The sequence below is a fragment of the Chrysochloris asiatica genome, unplaced genomic scaffold (genome assembly GCF_000296735.1).
Source record: "Chrysochloris asiatica unplaced genomic scaffold, ChrAsi1.0 scaffold00294, whole genome shotgun sequence".
NCBI classification, from domain to species: Eukaryota; Metazoa; Chordata; class Mammalia; order Afrosoricida; family Chrysochloridae; genus Chrysochloris; species Chrysochloris asiatica.
Genome location: NW_006408812.1, coordinates 2,959,179 through 2,981,980, shown reverse-complemented (window position 1 = coordinate 2,981,980; position 22,802 = coordinate 2,959,179). Strand labels below are relative to the sequence as shown.

General features: G+C 39.4%; 1 protein-coding gene and 1 pseudogene across 7 annotated transcripts in view; one reads left to right on the top strand and one right to left on the bottom strand.

Annotated features, from left to right (window-relative positions):
* LOC102823546 overlaps positions 1-10,092 on the bottom strand; it is a 148,783-nt pseudogene extending 138,691 nt beyond the window's left edge.
* PDLIM5 (PDZ and LIM domain 5) overlaps positions 9,035-22,802 on the top strand; it is a 296,691-nt gene continuing 282,923 nt past the window's right edge. For 5 of the 7 annotated variants that reach the window (XM_006874697.1, XM_006874696.1, XM_006874695.1 and 2 more), the window contains exon 1: positions 12,940-13,035. In XM_006874697.1, coding sequence (XP_006874759.1) covers positions 12,940-13,035 — 96 coding nt within the window. Of the gene's footprint in view, positions 9,156-11,883; positions 11,888-12,897; positions 13,036-22,802 lie in introns of those variants that run through there. The other 2 variants (XM_006874692.1, XM_006874698.1) reach the window with 1 other exon arrangement.

The following is a 22,802-nucleotide window of genomic DNA, read 5'->3' as shown; positions in this document are numbered from 1 at the left end:
GCAGCTTTTTATATATGATCAGAAAATAATAGTTGGAAAGATAACATGTGGGGGAAAAGAACATTTATTTGCAGATTATAAGTGATGGTAGATTATATCACATACCTTTATTCCAAAAAAATAAGAAAGAAAATTAAACCCATAAAATGCCTAATTTAAAAGTCATCCATCTAAAAATACCCAAATCAAACTCTTAATATTTTTAATTGCTTTACAAATCACTTACATTTATAATAAAATATCACTTAGATATTATTAATATTCCAAACAGAGATAGACTTAAATTGATTTTTTTTAAGAATGAGAAGAAGTTGGTCAGGAGGAGAAAAAAGATGAAGTGATAAGTGAGGACAAAGCAGAGCCATGAGTTGTTGTTGTGAAGTGCTGTCCAGTTGATTCTGACACATAGCAACCTTGTCTAGGGTTTCCAAGAAGCAGCTGATGAGCTTGAATCACCGACCTTGCAGTTCAAACGACTTTGCAGTCTGACTCATTAACCCACAGTGCCACACTAGGACTCCGAACTGTGGTAAATTGGGATAAATGCCCCTCCAAAATCTCACTGTTGCAGGATGTTGTTGTTGTTGTTGTTAGGTATTATCGAGTCGATACTGACCCATAGCGACCTTATGCACAGCAGAATGAAACACGGCCTGATCCTGGGCCAACCTCATTACTGTTGCCACGCTTGAGTCCATCGATGCTGCCACTTGGCCAATCCATCTCATTGGGGGTCTTCCTCTTCTTCTCTGACCCTCCACCTTACCAAACATGATATCCTTCTCCAGTGACAGTCCCTCCTGACAATATGTCTGAAGTATGAGAGACGAAGTTTGGCCTTCTGGGCCTCCAAGGAACACTCTGGCTGCACTTCTTCCAAAACGGATTTATTGATTCTTTTGGTAGTCCATGGCACTTTTCAATATTCTCCTCCAAGACCATAACTCAAAAGCATCAATTCTTCTACGGTCTTCCTTATTCACATGCATAAGAGGTTATTGAAAATACCATGGCTTGGGTCAGGTGCACCTTAGTCCTCAAGCTGACATCTTTGCTCTTCAACACTTTAAAAAGGTCTTGTGCAGCAGATTTGTCTAATGCAATACATCGTTTGATTTCTTGACTGCTGCTTCCATGAGTGTTGATAGTTGATCCAAGAAGAATGAAATCCTTGACAACTTCAATCTTTTCTCCGTTGGTAAGAATGTTGTTTATTGGTCCAGTGGTGAGGATTTTTGTTTTCTTTACATTGAGATTTAATCCATACTGAAGGCTGTGCTCTTTGATCTTCATCAGTAAATGTTTTAAGTCCTCTTCACTTTCAGCAAGCAAGGTTGTATCATCTGCATAGTGCAGGTTGTTAATGAGTCTTCCTCCAATCCAGATGCCACGTTTTTCTTCATATAATCCAGCTTCTCGATTTATTTGCTCAGCATACAGGTTGAATAAGTATGGTGAAAGAATACAACCTTGTGCACACATTTTTAAATTTTAAACCATTCAGTGTTCCCATGTTCTGTTCAAACAACTGCTTCTTGGTCCTGGTGCAGATGGTCATGAGCACAATTAAGTGTTCCAGAACACTCATACTTCACAATGTTGTCCATATCTTGTCATGATCCAAACAATTGAAAGCCTTTGCATAGTCAATAAAGCACTGGTAAACATCTTTCTGGTATTCTCTGCTTTCAGCCAAGATCCATCAGACATTAGCAATGATATCCCTCGTTCCATGGCCTCTTCTGAATCTGACTTGAACCTTTGGAAGTTCTCTATCAATGTATGATTGTAGCCATTTCTGTATTACCTTTAGCAAAACCTTACTTGCATGGGATATCCAAGAGATTGTCCGATGATTTCCGTATTCCGTTTGGTCACCTCTCTTTAGAATGGGCACAAATATGGATCTCTTCCAATCTGTCAGCCAGATAGTTGTCTTCCAAATATCTTGGCAGAGATGAGTGAGTGCCTCCTGTGCCGTCTTACTTTCTTGAAAGATTTCAATTTGTATTCTATCAATTTCTGGTGCCTTGTTCTTTGCCAATTCCTTTAATGCACCTTGCACTCCCTCCTTCAGTATCATTGGCAAGAGCCAACCTCTTGAAATGGTTGAACGTGGACCATTTCCTTTTGGTACAGTGACTCTGTGTACTCCTTCCATCTTCTCTTGATGCTAATGCATCACTCAATAATTTGCCCTAGAATCTTTCCATAACACAAGTGGAGGCTTGAATTTTTTTCTTCAGTTCTCCCAGCTTGAGAAATGCTGAGCATGTTCTTCTTTTTTGGTTTTCTGACTCCTTTGTCTTCTCGAGCTGATCTTTGAAATTTTCTGTTCAGCTCTTGGACCTCCTCATTTCTTCCATTTGCTTTAGCATCTCTATGCTGGAAAGCAAGGTTCAGTGTCTCTTCTGACATCCATTTTGACCTTTTCTTTCTTTCTTGTCTTCTTAATGACTTTTTGCTTTCTTCATGTATGTCATCCCACAACTCTTCTGGTCTTCAGTCTTTAGTGTTTAATGTATCAAATCTGTTCTTCAGATGATCTCTAAATTCAGGTGGAATGTATTCAAGGTCACATTTTGGCTGTCATGGACTTGTTTTCATTTTCTTCAGCTTCAGTTTGAATTTTCATATGAGCAACTGATGATCTGTTCTACAGTCTACCCCTGGCCTTGTTTTGACTGATGATATGGAGCTTTTCCATCGTCTATTTCCACAGATGTAGTCAATTTGATTTCTGTGTTTTTCATCTGGTGAGGTCCATGTATATGGTCGTCTTTTATGCGGTCTAAAGAAGGTATTTGAAATGAACGAATCATTGGTTTTGCCGAATTCTATCATGCGTTCTCCAGCATCATTTCTATCACCAAGGCCATATTTTCCAACTATTGATCCTTCCTCTTTGCTCCCAAACTTTGCATTCCAATTACCAGTAATGATCAATACATCTTGATTGCATGTTTGATCAATTTCAGATTGAATAAATTGGTGGAATTCTTCTATTTCATCCTCACTGGCTTTAGTGGTTGGTGCATAAATTTGAATAATAGTGGTATTAACTGGGCTTCCCTGTAGGCACATAGATATTATCCTATCACAGACAGCGTTGTACCTCATGCCTGATCTGGATATGTTCTTTTTGACAATGAATGCAACACCATTCCTCTTCAGTTTGTTGCCATAGTAAACCATGTGGTTGTCAGGATCAAAATGGCTAATACCAGTCCATTTCAGCTCACTAATGCCTAAGCTATCAAGGTTTATGTGTTCCATTTCATTTTTGACAAATTCCAGTTTTCTCAGGTGTACTTTGTACATTCCATGTTCCAATTTTCAATGGATGTTTACAGCTGTTTCTCTTCATTTTGAGTTGTGCCCTACCAGCAAATGAAGGTCCCGCGGGCTTTTCTCCCAAGAGCTTTACTCCATTTGAGTTATCAGGGTGAACTCTACTTTGAGGGGGCAGCTCTTCCCCAGTTGCATTTTGAGTGCCTTCCAACCTGAGGGTTCATTTTCCGGTACTATATCTGACAGTGTTTCATTGATAAGATCTTCAGTGACTAAATATTCGGAAGTAGTTCGTCACTCCTTCTTCCTAGTCTGTCTTTGTCTGGAAGCTCATCTGAAACCTGTCCACTATGGGTGACACTGCTGGTATTTAAAATACCAGTGGCATAGCTTTCGGAATCACAGCAACTCACAAACCACCACAGTACCACAAACTGACAGATGAATGGTGGCTTTTTGGTTGTAGCAGGATGGTTATTTAGAAAACATAGTGTAGAGGTAAACTTGGCAAAGTAGGCCAGTATCTTTTCAGATCCATCCTGGTTTTATCCAGTGTACCATTTAAGTACAATGTAGCCCTGTTCATCTTTAGTTGGAGTGATGATAATAAGTAAGTGCTTTATTTGTTTTAAAGCAAGCTCCTTTAGCAAGGATACTAACTCGCTGATCCTCCCCTAACACCTCCCCTGAGCTCAGCACTTAGTACACTCTGAAATATTTTTTGACATGAATTGATTACATTTTGTTCAAAATCCTACCTCTGGGAGAGCAGGTTTTTTGTTTTTTGTTTTTTTTTAATTGTCTCATAGCACTTAATACCTTCTAATTTCCATTGTTTTATGTGTGTGTTTGTATATATTTACTTTTGAACATGTCTAATCTCACTTATTTGATTACACATTTTGTATGGAAAGAATCTGCATCTGCCTCATCTTTGCATACTTCATGGTTATATTTCACATTCTTTCTTAGTTTAATAGCTAGACTTTGTTTTTATTTGTGTGTGATGAATGACAGCATTGTTGTCAGGTACTGTCAAGTTGACTGTAGACTATGGCACCTGACGCACAACTTAATGAAACACTCCCTTATTCTGCATCATTCTCACAATCCCCAGTATGTTCAAGCCCATTGTTGCGGCTATTGTGTCAATCCATCCAATCAAGAGCCTCTTGATTACCCTTTTATTAGCTCTACACTTCAACAATCATGGCATTCTCCTTCAGCAATTGAACTTTCCTGATAATGTATCCAAAGTAAGTGAGTTAGACAATGTTCTCTTGTGATTCAAAAAGTTTTTATTGTCTAGTTTTCAGAGTCCTGGTGTGGTGCACTGGACTGCTAATCATAAGGCTGGTGGTTCAAACCCACCAGCCATTCCTTGGAAACCCTGAGGCAGAACCAATTTGACAGTACTTAACAACAACAACAACTTTTTGGAAAGGGTTACAAGTTGGTCCAATAACCACAAGGTCAGCAGTTCAAATCTACCAGCTGCTCCAAGGGAGAAAGATGTGGCTTTCTGCTCTTATAAAGATTTACAGCTTTGGAAACCCTATACAGGGGTCAGTGTAAGTTGGAACCAACTCCATAGCACATGACCACCATCATCACTACAGTTTTTGGAAGTAGATCTCCAGGTTTTTATTTGGAAGCTCAGCTGAAACCTAACCACCATGGGTGAGTCTATTGGTATTTCAAATACTGATGGCATAGTTTACAGCATCACAGCAATATATGCAAGCTACCTAGTGTGACGCTGTGGGATAAGCACTGGATCACAAGGTTGGTTTGAACCACATGGTTGGTGATTCAAACTCACCAGCTTCTCCTCAGAAACACTATATAGGGTTGCTATGAGTAGGAACCAACTCCATGGCACTTAGCAACAACAACATAGTATGCCAAATTGGCAGACAGAAGGTGATAATTATTATTAGCATGGACTTATTAGAAAAGAAATGGGTTCTGAAATAAGGATATACATAGATGCAACTCCTTTGTCTGACATTACTTTAGTGACTTGTTCGGGTTACTTACCTTCTTGTTTTCGTTTCCCCAGCTAAAAGGAGGTAAGATTGCCTTCCCAATTTAGAGAACTACTTCATGATGCAGGTTTAGGTAGGTTTGGGTGCAGTCCAATTATTTTTATATGCAGCAGAAGTTGAAAACCTGTGCTATAAAATGTGGTTATGTATGTTTACAGAACTAAATACCATAATGTGAAATGGCTTGTAGAGTATGCTCAATAGATGCTCATCCCTTTCTTTTAGAATCCTTTCAGGATTTTTGTTTTTAGATTTATTTTGCTCCAATACTTCCATTTGCTGCTCACTTTTTAGGTGTTTGCTACTCAGACTTTGTTCCTCATGCTATTCGATTGAATTAGATTTTGCCTGTATATGGTAGATGAGTGGGCATGAGAGTAGTTTTAAAGTCAAAGAATACAAGATTTCTGAAATTAGAATTGTAAATAGTTTTTAAGTACTTTATAATATAAGGAGTCCTGGTGTGGTGCTATAGGATAAAGCATTGGATTGCAAGGTCAGTTTGAACCACAGGTCGGAGGCTCAAACTCACAAGCCACTCCTTGGAAACTCTTTACAGGATCACTGAGTTGGAACCTACTCAACTGCACTTAACAACAACCACAGCATACAGTATAAAGACCCCTGCTAGCATAGTGGATTATGAACTGGGCTGTTAACTGCTAGGTCAGTAACTCAAATCTACCAGCTTCTCCATGGGAGAAAGATGAGGCTTTCTTGGAAGCCCTATTGTTGTTGATGTTAAGTGGTGTCAAGTCAGTTTCAACGCATAGAGACCCTGTATAGGGTTTCCAAGGAGTGGCTGGTGAATTTGAACCACTGACCTTGTGGTTTAAACCCGCCTTGTGGTCGGTCCAGTGCTTTATCCCACTGTGCCACACTAGGACTCTGGAAGCCCTATACAGGGTCTCTATGAGTTGGAACTGACTCAGTAGTACACAACCACCATTGATCATAAAGCCTTGTAAGCATGAGAAAAAAGAATCCTAGAAAATGAGTCCATTGTAGTAAATTTGTGTTTAAAATGTAAAGTTTTTTGTTGTTGTTGATCTTGGAAATTTTAAACGAATGATTCTTATCATATTAGTGAACTTTTTCGTTTTTAAGATCATCATGTCAGAATTACTCTCCCAGATCAACCCTAATACATTAAATTATATCCCAGACTGCCAAGTGCTACTTCTTTAGGTATTAAAATATTTAATGTTTTGTTTTTTTCTCCCTAGACTTTAAAAATTAAAAATTAAGTCAGGATTAGGACTTAAATTGACTTTGAGTAATGTAGGAATTTTTTTTTTTTTTTAAAGACTGGTACTTGACAGTTTGTGTGCAATTGTAAAAACTTGTCATGGTCATGCTATCTTGTGATGAAAAGTTTTTGTTATTTTTGTAGTACTGCAAGAGGATTCTGAGTCATACATTCAATAATAAAATGTTAGAGCAAACATTTATGCTGTTGTTGTTGTTAGGTTCTGTCAAGTAGGTCCCAATTCATAGCAACCATACACAACAAAGCAAAATTGCCTGATCCCGCATCAGCCTCATAATGGGTTTTTATGGTTGAGACCATTGCTGCTGCCACAGTGGCCATCCATCTGGGTTGGGGGTCTTCCTGCTTTTCACTGACCCTCCATTTTACCAAGCATTTATACAGTTACATAGATACAGTGTTTACATGGAATATTCTTTAAAACTCTTCCTGTTAAATCAGTTAATTTTTTAATTTACCTTCTTTTTCCCTACTCCAGCTTTTTGTGCACTGGTTATGATAAAGTCTAACTTTTAATATGGCTTTCTGTGGTCAGTGCCTCATAGGTTAACTGTGGAGTTTTAAGGCCAAGGACACTCTTGATTTCCCAACGGATCAGCTATCTTCCTTCTAGTCTGTAGTTACAGACTGTCCTTCAGACCATGGCCAGCCATTTCATAAACATTAGTCATGAGGGAGATGGGTCAGGGGATCAGTATAGCTCAGTGGCAACTCATTATAAAACAAGTTAAAGCACATGCCCTATCAGAGGTGGTTCAGTAGTTTCAAACTCCCTCAGATACAAATAATGCTATACTTTAATTTTATTTAGATAATTTGCTATAGATTCCACCTCCAAGGCCCTCAACAATGTTAGCTGCTATAGTTTTCCATCTTCTTTCTCTAATCTTAAAGCCGGTTGAGTTACCGAATTTCATAGGAGGTAGAGTCCCGGTAATCTGCGTTGGAAAAAGTACAGCCAGAACGCTTTTTGGCAGCCAGGATGGCCAGATTTCCTCTCTCATACTTCGGCCATGTTATCAGGAGTGACCAGTCGCTGAAGAAGGAGGACCTGGCAGTGTTTCGTTTTGTTGTGCAAAAGGGGGCTATGAGTACCTATCCACTTGATTGCACCTAACAACAACAATCAGGAGTTCTGGCCGGTATGAACTGCAAGGTGGGCGGTTCAAATTCATCAGCCACTCCTCTGAAACTCTAAACAGGGTCACTATAAGTTGAAGCCAACTAGAAGGCACATAACAACAAAAAAAAGAAACATAGTGGATTGATTACAAACTGGGCTTCTAACCCCAAAGTCAGCAGTTCAAACCTACCAATCACTTCAAGGGAGAAAGACGAAGCATTCTGCTCCTGCCCCTTTCGCTATGACTTTGAACTGACTTGGTGGTACACAAGCAACCACCCAGTGTATTAGAGTCCTAGTGTGGTGCTGTAAGATAAGCACTGGACTGTGAAAAGGAGCTCTGGTAGCGTAGCGGTTACGAATCGGGCTGCGAACCTTAAGGTCAGCAGTTCGAAACTACCAGCTGTTCGGCGGGAGAAAGATGAGGCTTTCTGCTCCCGTAAAGATGTACAGTCTTGGAAACCCTGTACAGGGTCGCTATGAGTCGGAACCGACTCGACGACACACAGCCATGAGCCACGAGTGAACTGCAAGGTTGGCGGTATAAACCCATCCGCTAGTCTTCAAAACCCTATACAGGGTCAATATTATTCGGAACCGACCTGATGGCACACAACAACAGTGTGTTGAAATGAAAAGAATGTGGTTTAGGAGTCAGACCCTCTTCTATTACTTACTAGCTGTGTGCCTTTGGTTATATTTCTTAATTTTCAACTTTTTTGTCGGCTAGTTATGAAAACATAACTATTTTATACGGTCATAAGAATAAAATAAAATGATAATAATAATTTAGCAGATAGTATACGAATAGTGCAAACATTCTCTACTAGTGTTTTTAATAGATGTAATCAATTCACTAGAATTTAATTTCTAGATATTGGAGTTATTTCACTTTTTTTGCAAGCATACTCAGTCGGGCTCTGCATTTCTCAGAGAACGTAAAGCTTTCTCAACAAACAAGCAACACCAAGCTGTAACCGCGGAACTCGCAGAGACAGGGATTTACCCAAAGCCCCTTCTATTTTTAGACAGAGCAACTGCTTTGCCAATCCAAGGTTTCTGGAAAGAGACACGCACCTAGTAGAAAACATAAACGCAAAGGGTTAGCCCTTTGCCATGTATTGTTAGAAATCCCCTGGAGACTACTCCCACCGAAACTCGCTAGAGCGATTGTTTTAGGGTATCGTTTTGGCTCGCCCCAGCAAGCCCTAGCGCCGGTCTCCCGGGAAGCCTTCCACGCCCCGGGAAGGCTCTGCTGGGCTCGGGGCGTGGCCAGGCGCCGAGGGGGCGTTCCCCAGCCCCGGGGCGGGGTTGGAGGGAGCCAGGAGGCGGAAGTTCCCGCAGGCCGTGGGGACGGCGCGCGCACTGCGAGACACTTGTCAGCGCTCGTCTGAGGCGGAGGCTGTGCCGTTTCGGACCGGTGGTGAGTGGACGCCGCTGGGGATGTGCTCGCGGATCCTCTGGGAGGAGGGATAGCAGCGGGCGCTGAGCGCGGGGCGCGCGGAGGAAAGCCAGCTGGAAAGGAGGAGGGGGCGCGCTTCGCACAGAGGCGGCTCCTCAGGTGCTTTCGCAGTTGGGAGCGGCAGAGGTGGGAGTGCGGCTTAGGGCGAAGAGCTCCTGGGAGGAGGAGAGCGGGAAGTCCCGGAGCCTGGGCTGCTGGTCTAGCGCTGCAGAGCCAGGGCGCTAGAGCGGTGCGCCGTCCGCAATCGGAGCGGCGAGGGCGGACGCCGAAGGACTTCGGACACCCCCGCGCCACCGTCGGGCTGGCTGCCGGGCGTTGCCGGGCACCGATGTCGGTTCTCCTGTACACCCACGTCTGTGTTGACCTCCTAAGGTTTGGGGAGGAAGCGGGAAAGGCGTGCAGTTAAAATTTTTTTATTTTATCTCCGGCTACTGAGAAACGTTTATTTGACCCCAAATATTAACAGTTGTGTAACCTGTATTGGGAAAGCATTCATGAGTCCAGAAAAAAAAAAAAAATCATTAAAACAAAACCTAAGACTGAGATCCAGATTGATCAGTGTTTGCGTACAAGTTGGGGATTTATGTGTCTTTGGTAAGTTTGACAATAAGTGGAAAAAGGAAGGGCGTGTGGACAGGGCAGAGCTTGGAACGAAAACTCGTTGCTGCGCTGGGCAGGGCAGGTCTAGGGTGTGGGATCACCAGATCCTATCCCAAGTCCGCCTTCCTGACCGTGAGGACGTCTGAACCCGCCAGCCGCGGAAACGGCCCGCTCGGGAGCCTTATTTGGCAAACAGCGCTAGGCGTGAACCTCCTGCTGGAAAACTGTCTCGTCGGCTGCTTTCATCTAGTTGCTGTGGCTTTGGTTCCTCTGCTCTACCTCCATCACCTCTCTTCATTTGGGAAGGAAGACTCTCTCAGGCTCTTCTTGTCTAATTAGCACGAGTTCTACTCTCCACCTCCCACTCACCCCCACTCTCACCTACTAGAGAGATTGGGACAAACGAGTGGGAAATACCGAGCTTTCTTCCCTAGTTCTAAAGCAAAGGCATTGTTTAGGTTTTCTTTAAAAGAAAACACAGAAATTCCAATATTTTCCATGCATTTGAAAGCAGTAAGCTGCTCACTCTTTTCTGTCTTTTGGGTATTTTCGGAAGGGTTTGGGCACTAATAACCAGATGATTTCCAAGACCTGGAAAAGGCCAATAATAATATTGCCATTGCTTAGGGGATCTGAATGTTTAAAGGCCAATGAATTCTGAATGAAGCTAGCACAAGGAGAGTACTAAAGAGAGGGAAACACAGATTCTGTAGTTAGGTTGTGATCTGCCAGTGTTAAAATTTTAATACCAATCAGGAAGGGACCCTAATTAAGGGAAGTTGCATGTACAAGGGTTGATAGAGAAATGAGATGCATGTTCTTATAGAAACAATGGGACCAGAGGAAGACGAACCCAACTTTTATAGTTGCCTTCTGTCAAAGTTAGGATTAAAAAAGAAAGATGTCAGACTGCCTGTGAAATAAAATACTAGTTGCTTAGCATGCTTCTGATTTGTACTGCGTGCTGATATCAAAAAGCAGTTTTGCTCTCCTAGTTCTGTGGAAAGCTCTTTATTTCAGCGGGAAAACTGGTTAAATTGTGTGGCTTCCCCCCCCCCCCCCATGAATTTGTAACAGTTTGACTTTGTGTCAAATTGGCTTGGCCTTTGGGTCCTTTTAATTGCCCTGTGCCTAGTCCTTCAGTAGTGAAGTAATATATTATTGCATAGTAATTCAGTGTACTACCACATCAATGGAAAAACTCATTTAATTCTTAGGTAGATGTGCAGATTTCACTGATTTAATTTTTCTTTAAAATTCAGGCTTACATGAACACTTTGCCTCATTTTTTCCTTCAGGAGGAGAAGGAATCAGTTTGTTTTTAATATGCTCAGTGGTTCGAATATCTGCATCTGCCACTATGAATTTGGTATGATGGGGTAGAAATTTGGAATGGGTTAAACAAATGGAAAAACATTTTAAGAGAGGTGATGATTTGGTTGAACAGCTCACATTAAAAAAAAAATCTTAAATAGACTTTAAAAACTATTTTTCACATTCTAAAATTATACATATTCTGTTATGTTTTTAATACTTTTCAAGATGGCACTCATATTTCTTAGTAGTATATTTAAAAAAACGCAACAGTCCTCTCAAACTCTCCTACCCACATAAAACCACATAACAACCAATACCAATCTTCTGAGTCATACTTTTTTTTGCTTTAGTTTTTTATTTTATGAAAGAATTAACATGAATGTTTTTATAAGCATACTCCAGTAAAACAGAGAGGAAACAACAACCACCTCCAAAAAACCCCTCAAAGCAAACACTTTAAAACATTGATTCTTTTCTAAAATTCCAGTTTCATGCATTAAGATTAACCTTGTGGTAAGTGCTTATTCTACTTTGATCATGTATACCTATAAAATACCTATAAAGTAAAATTATGTTCTAGCTAAACTATTACAGTGCTAGAGTATTGTCTATCATTGCTCTTCTGAGAGAAAAATATACATGGGAGTTTCAAAAAGTTAAAATGAAACGAAAAGATAATAGAATTTTACCATGAACTTTTTGAATGTCCTTGTGCAATTCATTAATATAAGTGTGGAAAATCTCATATCCTTCCCTATAGGAGCTCTCGTAGCATAGTGGTTACGAGTTGGACTGCTAACCTCAAGGACAGCAGTTTGAAACTACCAGCGATTCTGTGGGAGAGAGATGAGCCTGTCTGCTCTGGTAAAGATTTACAGCCTGACTCCAGGGCACATAACCATTACCACCACAAGAACAAATGTAAAGGGCCTTTTAAAAGTTTATGGGAAAATTCCACTATCTTTTAATTCCATTTTTTTCCATGAACTTTTTAAAGGCCCTTTGTATATGTTGTAGTTAATGATTGAAGAAAATAGTTTTGTGCTTTAGAAAGCCTTTCATTTGAAATTATTTAGTATTTGGAATTAAAGTATAGAGATTTGCAGTCTTTCTCATATGTTAGAATAACTTAGAACTAAGTAAATGAAATTGAACTACTTGCCATTTGAATGCATACCACCTGTGAGTTTGAGAGAAAGGGAACATCATTTTGAATTAAACCTGGAATGAAATCTTTTTCTTTCCTATAGGTTGTTGTTATGTGCTGTGGAGTCGATTCCGACTCATAGCGACCCTGTACAGGGTTTCTGAGGCTGTAAATCTTTACGGGAGCAGAAAGCCTCATCTTTCTCCCGTGGAACAGCTGGTAGTTTTGAACTGCCGACCTTGAGGCTCACAGCCCGATCCGTAACCACTGTGCTACCAGAGCACCTTTCTTTCCTGTATACATATACATAAAGAAGTGTCGTAGAGTACTTTAATTTTATATGCTAAGAGCCACAAAACTAGATATAGGAGTTTATAAAATTGATACAAGTTTCTAGAAACATATTACAATATAAAATATTTATACTGTAGAAATTGGCATGAGTATAAAAATTGTATATTACCTCATAGATTCCTTTTCTTAGACTGAAATTAATGAGAATTAACATAGACTGATATGTATTCCCTCTTCCCAGAAAATAACACAGAACATAATTTAGTTAATTTTATATTAAATACATATAAATATGTAATAGGCTTTCAGATAAGTACTTGTATTAACGATCTAATTTTTTTTCAGTTTCTTTTGTCTTCTGGGACTGGACCTTGAGCCATTAGAATCATGAGCAACTACAGCGTGTCCTTGGTTGGCCCAGCTCCTTGGGGTTTCCGGCTGCAAGGTGGCAAGGATTTCAACATGCCTCTTACCATCTCGAGTGTAAGCATACTTTACAGATTTTACTACATATCTTCATTCAGTGGTGCTGGGAATCTTGGGACTTTCATTGTCAAAATGTATATGTGATTTTATGTCTGCAAATTTAATTATCTATAAAAAACAAAATAACTTCACTGCCACTGAAAGTATTCAGACTCAGAGTGACCCTACATAGCGTTTCTGAAATGTAAATCTTATGGCAGCAGACAGCCTCATCCTCTCCCATGGAGCAGCTGGTGGGTCTGAACTGCAGACCTTGCAGTTAGCAATCCAATGCCTAACCCACAGAACTACCAAAGCTCCTTATAATAAAGGGTGGGAGGAAGAATATCAATAATTTCAATTTAGCTGTCCCTCCATCTTATCAATAATAAAATCAAAGGACAGGTTCCAAAGTTTTGAGCTGTCACTAATTTGGGGGATTCTCTAGACTTTCGTTTCTTCATAATAGAAGATTGCACCATGGGATATTCATGGTCCCTTTCAGCTTCGAAAGTTGTTTTTTCCTGAGTTTACTTTCCAGTGGAAGTAATTGTTGTTAAGCCCTATTGAGCCAGATCTTCTCATAGCGACCATGTATAGGGTTTCCAAAGAGTGGCTGGTGGGTTTGAACTGCTGACCTTGCAGTTAGTAGTCCATTGCTTAGCCTTCAGTGAACCATAAAGTTACCTACCTTTGAAGAGGAAAGGAAGGGATTGGGTCTCCAACTAGACAGTATGAACAGTTGTGATTTGACTATATATTTCCTTATGGATTTCATTTGAATGTATTTTGTGTATATATCTTAAGGATGTGATACTGATGAGGTGATTAATTATAGCTTCCATTGATTGAGACTTGGCTATACATCAAGTTCTGTTTCATTCTCATCCCTAGTAGGTAATTATTGCAATTACTTGTATAACTTCCCAGAAATTTTATAAATGTATTTTCAGATAATACAGATTTCCACTTCCTTTCTGCTGCAATGGTAGCAGATTATTCTCTCCGTTGTGTTTTCCTCAACAGTTTACCTTGGAGAATTTTCCCTAGTCGTATATATAAAGAACTTTTTTTTAAAAACAATAGTATGTTGTTGATGTTAGGTGCTTTTGAGTCAGTTCTGACTTATAGCGCCCCCATAAGGTTTCCGAGGAGCAACTGGTGAATTTGAACCACTGACTTTGTAGTTCAAACCAACCTTGCGGGCCGATGCATTATCTCATAGTGCCACACCAGGACTCCAACAATTGTATAGTGTTGTATTATAAGGAGATTGTCTTTATTTAACCAATCATCTGTTGAAGGTCATTTATGTTGTTTTCATTATTGGTATTACAAGCAATGCTGCAGTGATTACTGTGTGTGTGTATGTGTCTGTAAGAGGGTGGCTTCTAAAAGTTCATGGAAAAATGGAATGAAAAGATAATGGGATTTTAATGAGAGAGACCTGGTGTGGTGCTGTGGGTTAATGCGCTAGACTACAAAGTCAGTTTGAACCTGAAGGTGGGCAGTTCAAGTTCACCAACTGCTCCTCGGAAACCAGGGTCCCTATGGGTTGGAACCGACTCTACGGCACTGAACAGCAGACAACAACACTACGTAAAAATAGCAGGTATATTATTTTAATAGGTTATGCCCATTTACATGCTTGTGCAATAATTGATAGTACCTGTTGATCTCCAAAGCCTCATCAGCCAACTTTTCCATTTCTGTCAAGTGCTTTAAATGCATCATGTTATTTAATACTCCTATCAGCTAATAGCGGTATGTTGTTAGGTACCATTGAGTCGGCACTGACTCAGTGACTGTGCACAACAGAATGCTCCAGCCCCATAATCACTGTTATCTATGCTTAAGCTCATTGCTGCTGCCGCTGGGTCCATCCAGGTCCTTGGGGGCTTCATCTTTGTTAAGAGTACTGGTGTGGTGCTGTGGGTTCATGTGCTAGACTACAAAGTCAATTTGAACTGCAAGGTCGATTCAAGCTCACCAGCTGCTCCTTGGAAACCCTATACAGGGTTGCTATGGGTCGGAACTGACTCGACAAAACCTAGCAACAACAACAACATGGCTGTGTAGAAAAGTTGGCTTTCAAGCAATTATGTATGCTATATTCCCTGTAATGCTGAGTTAATGTGCTGGACTGAAAGGTGGGTTTGAACTGCAAGGTCGGTGGTTCAAGCTCCTCGGAAACCGTCTCTATGAGTCAGAAGTGACTCGACAGCACTTAATAACAATGATAATGCTCTTTTGCTTAAATTTTGGAAGATTATTTCTCTAGTCAGGCATTTAGAATGATATGATCTATGTGCGTATATTCTCAACTTGATTTTGAAAGGTTAAAAATAAGTTTGTAACACTTAATGAATGCATATCCCTCCTGACTGTGGGTTTTTAAATGGTTATCTTTAGTTCACCACCAATTTCTGTCTTGATTCCAGTTAATCCGATTTTGAAAGGAAATCTGCAAGTTTTAAGACTTTTCATGGTTGATGAAATGTTAAATGTACAGTATCCATGTGGAACTGTTTCTTGTGGTTTATTCCTGTTTGAGGAAGGCAGTGTTTTGTTTTCTTTTTCCCTCCCACTGAAGATCTAGTAGGAAAAGGGACAGTATTTAAATATTGTCTTTTTATTTGTTTTATTAATGTCACTTTGTATTGTTTGGAATAAATTACTTTATTCTAATTAACCAAACAAAGCTATTGTTTAGTGGCAATACTTTCATTTTTACTTAAGAACTTTCAGAAAAATTGACACCCAAATGAAATGTACTTAACTGTCACTTTGTTATTTGGTAATAGAAATGCAAATGAAATATGTAAATTTGGAAGGCTCTTTCCTTTTAAAGTTGTTTATTATAGACTTTAGTTTCCTGGAAGACAATCTGAGGCCCTAGCACCATGTTGTGATGCTGATACAACAGAACACTGTGTACATACATACATGCCTTCCCCTTGCACAGAAGAAATGCTTTCCTTGTGGAGACAGAGTGCTAATTAAAGTATTTTGAACATACTGATTAAAAGAGACTATGGTAACAAAGCTGCTGAGTTATTTCTGTTCTCTTACAAAAGTCTCAGCCATCTACTGTGACCTTTCAGGGCCTTGTGCAGTGGGGCATGCAATTCATACTGGACTAGAGAGATGGGAAGGGGAGGGGGAGGAGAGAAGGGAATGTTGGCTTCACTGTGCTGCTAGGCTGTTGGCCTTTCATTGTAGTTATTTTTAACCCCTTGTGTGGCTCAGTTTAAACATGCCTGGTTACGTGGCCTAATAAAGATTTTTTGCCTAATAACTAATTTATATTGTTGTAGTAAAGATGATTGATGATATATGTGTTTTTAAGTTACTTTCATTGTAATTAGTTCTCTGGTTACACTTATGTTGGCTTAATTATGTAGAATTATTGAGATATTTTCCAGTGGTCATCAGATTTCTTTAACTAATATAATTAAGAAGTAATTAAACCTGGAAACATAGCTTAATACATGTAGTTGAATGACTCTTTTATTATAATAATGCCTATAAAGCACTTAAGTGCCCTGGTGGCACAGTGGCTAAGTACTTGGTGACTTGTAGAAAGGTTGGTAGTTCAAGCTCTCTCATTGGGAGAAAGATGTGGCAGTCTGCTTCTGTAAAAATTTATAGCCTTGGAAACGTATGGGGCATCTCTACCCCATCCTTTAAGTACTGAATCATCTTGATGGCAATGGGTTTGGTTTTTGGTTATGATTTTGAAGTAATAAGCAAATAGTATTTTGGCACATAGTATTCCCTCAAATGTTATCTTTTATGATAACACAATTATAAAATTAATAAGAAAAAAATCTAATTAGAGACCTGAAACAGTAAATACCCATAGTGATCCTGTATGGTTTTCGAGGCTAGAAATCTCTATGGCAGCAGAAAGCCTCATCTTTCTCTTACAGAGCAACTGGTAGAATCAAACTTCTGACCTTCCTGTTAGCAGCCCAACTAGTAATTCACTGTACTACCAGGGTTCCTTGTACAGGAACCTGGTGGTGGTGGTGAGACATCGAATCCATTCCAACTCATAGTAAACCTGTATAGAGTTTCCAAGGCTGTACATCTTTACAGGAGCAGAAAACCTCATCTTTCTTTAATGGAGCCACTGGTAGATTTGAACTACTAATCTGTGGTTAGTTGATCAGCTTGTAATTCACTAAACTACCAGGCATCCTTATAAGGGAATTATATATTTTTTAGTCTATTGAAATTTAAAAAGAAAAGAAAGCCAAAATTTTTTATTTTGATAAGAACCTGTATCTTTATATTTAGAGTTCAAATGTGTATATTTTTTCCTTTAGACAGGTGTTATATGAACTTCAAAGAGTTATTTACATTCCTTACATTAGAGTTCTGTGGTAAGAGCTGTGTGATATCAGATGTATTTTGAAATAAACAAGCCATTTGAAAATCTTATGTTCTTTGATATTTTGTTGTACCAACATATGATCCCCATACATGCTCTGAAATGTACCTGAATATGAGCTATGGCTTAAAGCACATAAGCTATAAAATGCTAAATTTTCTTCCAAATATGGGCATCAGTTATCAAGTATGAATTGTATAAATGTTGGCAATTTTTGCAGACTTAAGAAAAATCTTCAGATTGCTGTAACTGAATAGTCAATGAAGTTGCTGGCTACAGGAGTTTGCAAGCTGCCTTTTTACGACCCTGTATTTATGGAATTGTTCTGAAGCCATGGAATGTGGGGATGGGTTTTGTTGTAGCAGTGTTGGTTTTTGCTAGCATATTTTGTAAGAAGAAATAGGAGGCTTCTTGTTGCAACTCAAGGCCATATTTTGTCAAATAGATATTCCTCATGATGGAATTATAAGGAAGATTATATATTTGTAAATAGCATCTTTAAGAACAATATGCTAAGGTTGAAATATTCTGCTGTGTGTTATTTTTTGTCTATAATTTAAAATTTTTTTCTTACTAGCCAATATTTGAATTTCCTAGAGATGACCTCCTGATTCTTCAGACACAAATTTTAGAAGTTTCTTTAGCAGATAAGAATTAAGTCACATTTTTGATGCCCAAATAATAACAATTGTGATACTCAAGAGTTAGGATAAATTTTAGTTAGATTTGAAAAAGCAGAAGAAATTTACCATATCTTATACTATGGAGCTCTGTTTGAGAGTATAACAGAACCAGGAAAGAGCTGTGAAACATTTTGGTTTGAAGTCATTCCTTCAATAATTACAGGAATGCTCTTAGAAGCCATTAAAGAAGATACAAAGTATTGGGAAGTACCAAGGTTGGGAAGGAAAGAAATTAGTGCAATATTAGACGACATCATAAGACGTGTTACAAGACAATATTAGATGAGATGCCAAAGTATACAGATAAGTGTTTCTTAGTTTCATTGGGTATAAATCTTTGCTATTTGTACAGGTTGACTTCCTGTGTTGTTGTTAAGTGCTGTCAAGTCGGTTCTGACTCACAGTGATCTGGTATAGGGTTTTCGAAAAGCAGCTGATGCTGTTTAAACCACCCACTTTGTGGTTTGCAGTCCAATGTTTATCCTACAGTATCACACCAGGAATCCTGGTTTCCTATGGAGGAAACAGTTTAATTGGTTCTTGAGGGATGAAATCTGTACACCTCAAAGTTAGCATTTCTCTATGTTGGTTTTTACTGCATAAAGAATACTAAGAGTCTTCTTGCTATTGCTCGATTGAGTAAAGCTGTGAGTACAGTTGAATGATTCTCCAGGCACACCAGCTGCAGAGTTTCTCTCTTAGAGGACAGAAGGAGACTTTCAGTCCCCTCAAAGTGAAATGGGAGAAGTATCCTACCTTGAATAAATGGGCCCATTGTTAATGTTAAACTGTTGAGTATTTTCTTTTGCATTCCCTCCCAACGACTCTGTCATTTTGCCAAGCTAGCAAATTAATAATTTAGTTTGTGTGATTACATAATGTATGTTTCACATGTATGTTCACTCTCTGCTTTTAAAATATTGATGACCTTTGGTGTGGGACTCAGCGACCTATCTTACTACATGACAGTTTGCTATCATTTGTGGACAAAGGGTAGGGGGTAAGGCAGTTCAAAAGATGTTTTTCTGGTCTGTAATTTGTAAAGAAATGAATATCTTATCAGTATATTTTACTAATAGTTTAAAGAAAAAAGGCTTGCTTATGTATGAAATGTTATATACTTTGTGAAATATTATGTTAAAATAAATGGAATTTTACTGGTATGTAGGATTTTTGTATCAGGTGGAAGAAACAATGGGTCTGGGTACAATAAGTAAAACACTTTAGATCGAAATAAAGATTTCATACAATCCATTCATCTAATCATGACTTAGCTATAATACCTATTTAAATTGAGACTATCGAGGTTTCGAAGTCCTGGTGTGGCACTGCGGGTTATTGTGCTGGACTGCAAGGTCGGGTTGAAACACAAGGTTGATGGTTCAAGCTCACCAGCTACTCCTGGAAATCCTTTACAGGGTCACTGTAAGTTGGAACTGACTTGACAGAACTTAACAATAATTGAGGTCTATGGTTATATTTTCCTTTATTTTTGAGACTTCTGGGAAAAGAGCTTGTCTTTATGATGGCTGTTAGCCAGGCTCTGTGTTAATATCCAGTTTACCAGTAGTCTTTGCAATATCCTATTTGTAATAGTTCTTATCTAGTTTCAGGTATACTACAGGTCTAGTCGTGTACTCTTCTACCAGTTATAACTGTATAAAGGGGGACAAAGGAGGGGGAGAGGAAGGGGAGTGGGGAAGAGTAAGAGGGAAGGGGGAGGGAATCTCATTACAGTCAAAGTAGATGAGCCAGGAGTGGAGTGTGACTTTGGACACCAAGATGCACATAGAGCCTCCTTGACCCAGGGACAGAAAGTTGTGGCATTGGAGGAGTGGCTGAGGACTAGCAGCTACAGCAGCAGATCCAAGAACCAGAGCATGAGCCAGAGCAGTGGCCTTCCAGGCCATGGAGCAAGTAAAGCTGATCTTCAGGCATTCCATTTCATTTTGATAACTTCCAACTTTCCAAGATTCATTCTTTGAACATTCATGTTCTGACTATTAATGGACATGTGCAGCTGTTTCTCCTCAGTTTGAGTTATGTCCCATCAGCAAATGAAGGTCCCAAAAGTTTTACTCCGTTCACATCATCATGGTCAACTCTCCTTTGGGAAGGCAGCTTCCCCAGAAAGATTTTGAGGGCCTTCTAACTTGAGTGGCTCACCTTCTGGCACTGTATCTTACAAAGTTCCACTGCTACTCACGTGGTTTTCAGTGGCTAACCCTTCAAAAGTAGTCTGCCTCTTGTTTTCCTTGTCTCGGTCTGGAAGCCCAGCTGAAATCAGTCCACCCTTGGTAATGCTGCTCGTATTGAAAATATCAGTGGTATGGATTCCAACATCACAGCAACACGCAAACTTCCTCAGTAGGACAAAGGGACAGATGAGTGGCACACACGGTAAGGCAGTTGCAGACACCATGGCTCGACTAGGTGGGCCTTAGTCCTCAAAATGAAATCTTTACACATAAAAGTAAAGAGACTTGTACAACAGACCTGCCTGATACAATGCAACATGGGTCGTTTGATTTTTTGACTGCTGTTCCCATAAAAATTATAGCCTTGGGAACCCTATCGAGCAGTTCTACTCTGCCCAAGGTCGCTATGAATCGGAATGGACTTGACATTATAGAACAATATAAAAAACCTTCCAAACCTAACTTTAAACACTCATCAACTATTGTCTCCTTTGTTTATTTTACTAAATAATCTTAGTGGTTACAGATTGGGCAGCTGACCTCCAGGACAGCAGTTTAAAACTACCAGGTGTTCCGTGGGAGAAAGATGAGGCTTTTTGCTCCTTAAAGATTTACAACCTAGGTAACCCTATGCAGGGTCGCTATGAGTCGGAATCAGCTCTGTGGGACATAACCACCACCACCACCACTCATAATTAAAAGAAATTATCAGTGCTAGAAAAGTGACTTTTCCCTCTCTGTAAATGGAAAAAAACAACAACCTGTGTACCCAATAGAGCTATACTATAATTCTATCCTGGAATACCTAAAGAACTAGCTATTACTTTAGTCAATGTTCATTAGTTGCTGGATCTGATGTTTTCTTTTTCATTTCCATTATTTGTTTACGTGGAAATGCGTATTTGAAGGTAGCCAAAAGTATTGCTACTAAATCATAGAAACCTTGATTAAACAAAAATATCAAAATGTAAAGCTCTTGTTCCTTGAGTTATCCCCTATTTAGGCTTATGGCATATATATTTCTGAAGGCAGGGTTTTCCTCTGTCTAATCCGAAAGGTGGGTTCAAGTCTACCAGATGCTCTTTGGAAATTCTAAACAGGATTGCTTTGAGTCAGAACTGACTCAATAGTACTTAGCAACACAGTAATAGCCCTTCCTGGAAGAATTCTGTGCTCTTTGATTAACACCTTGTAAAAACAGCAGTTTTGACATGCTCAAGGGATCAGATCATGTTCCTTTTTAATGTTCTTTGAGTTTTGAGAATAAAAAGCATTCTGAAGGGGCAAGACCAGGATTATAGGGTAAATAGGGTTACATTTCCCAATGAAATTCTCATAGGACAGTACTTTGTTGTTGTTGAGTGCTGTTGAGTCAGTTCTGACCCACAGTGACCCTGTATTATAGGATTTCCAAGGAGCAGCTGGTGAGCTTGAACTGCCAACCTTGCAGTTCAAACAGCTTTGCAGTTTGGCGCATTAACCTGCAGCACCACACCAGGACTCCAGGACAGTACTTGCTACCTTCAAACGATGAGCAGATGCAGTATCTTGATGAGAAAATGAATAAATAAATAAAAAATTCCTCAGTACAACTTTCCTGGCCTATTTCTTCACTGTAGTTTTTAATTTTCTTAAATAATAAACTTTCATGATTGTTCTGTGTCCTTTGAGAAAATCTATCACAATTATGCATTTGGAATCCAAAGAAACAGCCCCCATAACCTTCAGACCTCTCTGTTTAGAATTTAACTGGCTCAGCAGGTACCCTCAGGAGTCACTGTTTTTATTGGACCTTTTTAAAATAATGATAATCTAATAAGACTAAGACAAGTATATTACTGAGAGAACTTGTCTACAGTCTTCCACTGATCACAGAGACCTGTTTAAACACATTTTGTTTGGAAGAAGCTTGTGCATGTATGAACTGGAACACTAGAAATGATACTTACTGACTTAACCTCATATATAGTAGTATTTCATATAGTTTGTTTTCAGCCTCATAACTAAGTTACTATGGTAACCTGTAAGTCAAAAAGATATAGTTACAGTCTTTTGAAAGCCATGGACCAGAGACTAGTTCACCATTTTGGCCTTCATATTAGCTTTCAGGATAGTATCATTTAAGTATAATTATAAATAGATAATTTTTCAGTTTGCAGCTATGAAATTGATTCCAACTGATGACAATCACATGTGCTGCCAAGTAGAACTATGCTCCATGCAGCTTCCACGTCAGATTGCCAGGACTTTCTGGGCTCTAACCACCAACCTTTTAGTCAGTAGTTGAGTGCTTAACTATTTTGGGCCACCTTTGTTGTTGCTAAGTGCTGTCAAGTTGGTTCCAACTCATAGCAGCCCTGTATAGGGTTTCTCACAAGCAGCTGGTGGGTTTGAACTGCCGACCTTGTGGTTCACAGTCCAGTGCTTTTTCTATAGTGCCACACCAGGACCTCCTATTGTTAAGTGCCATCGAGTCCGTTCCGACTCAGCCACCCTGCATAAGGTTTC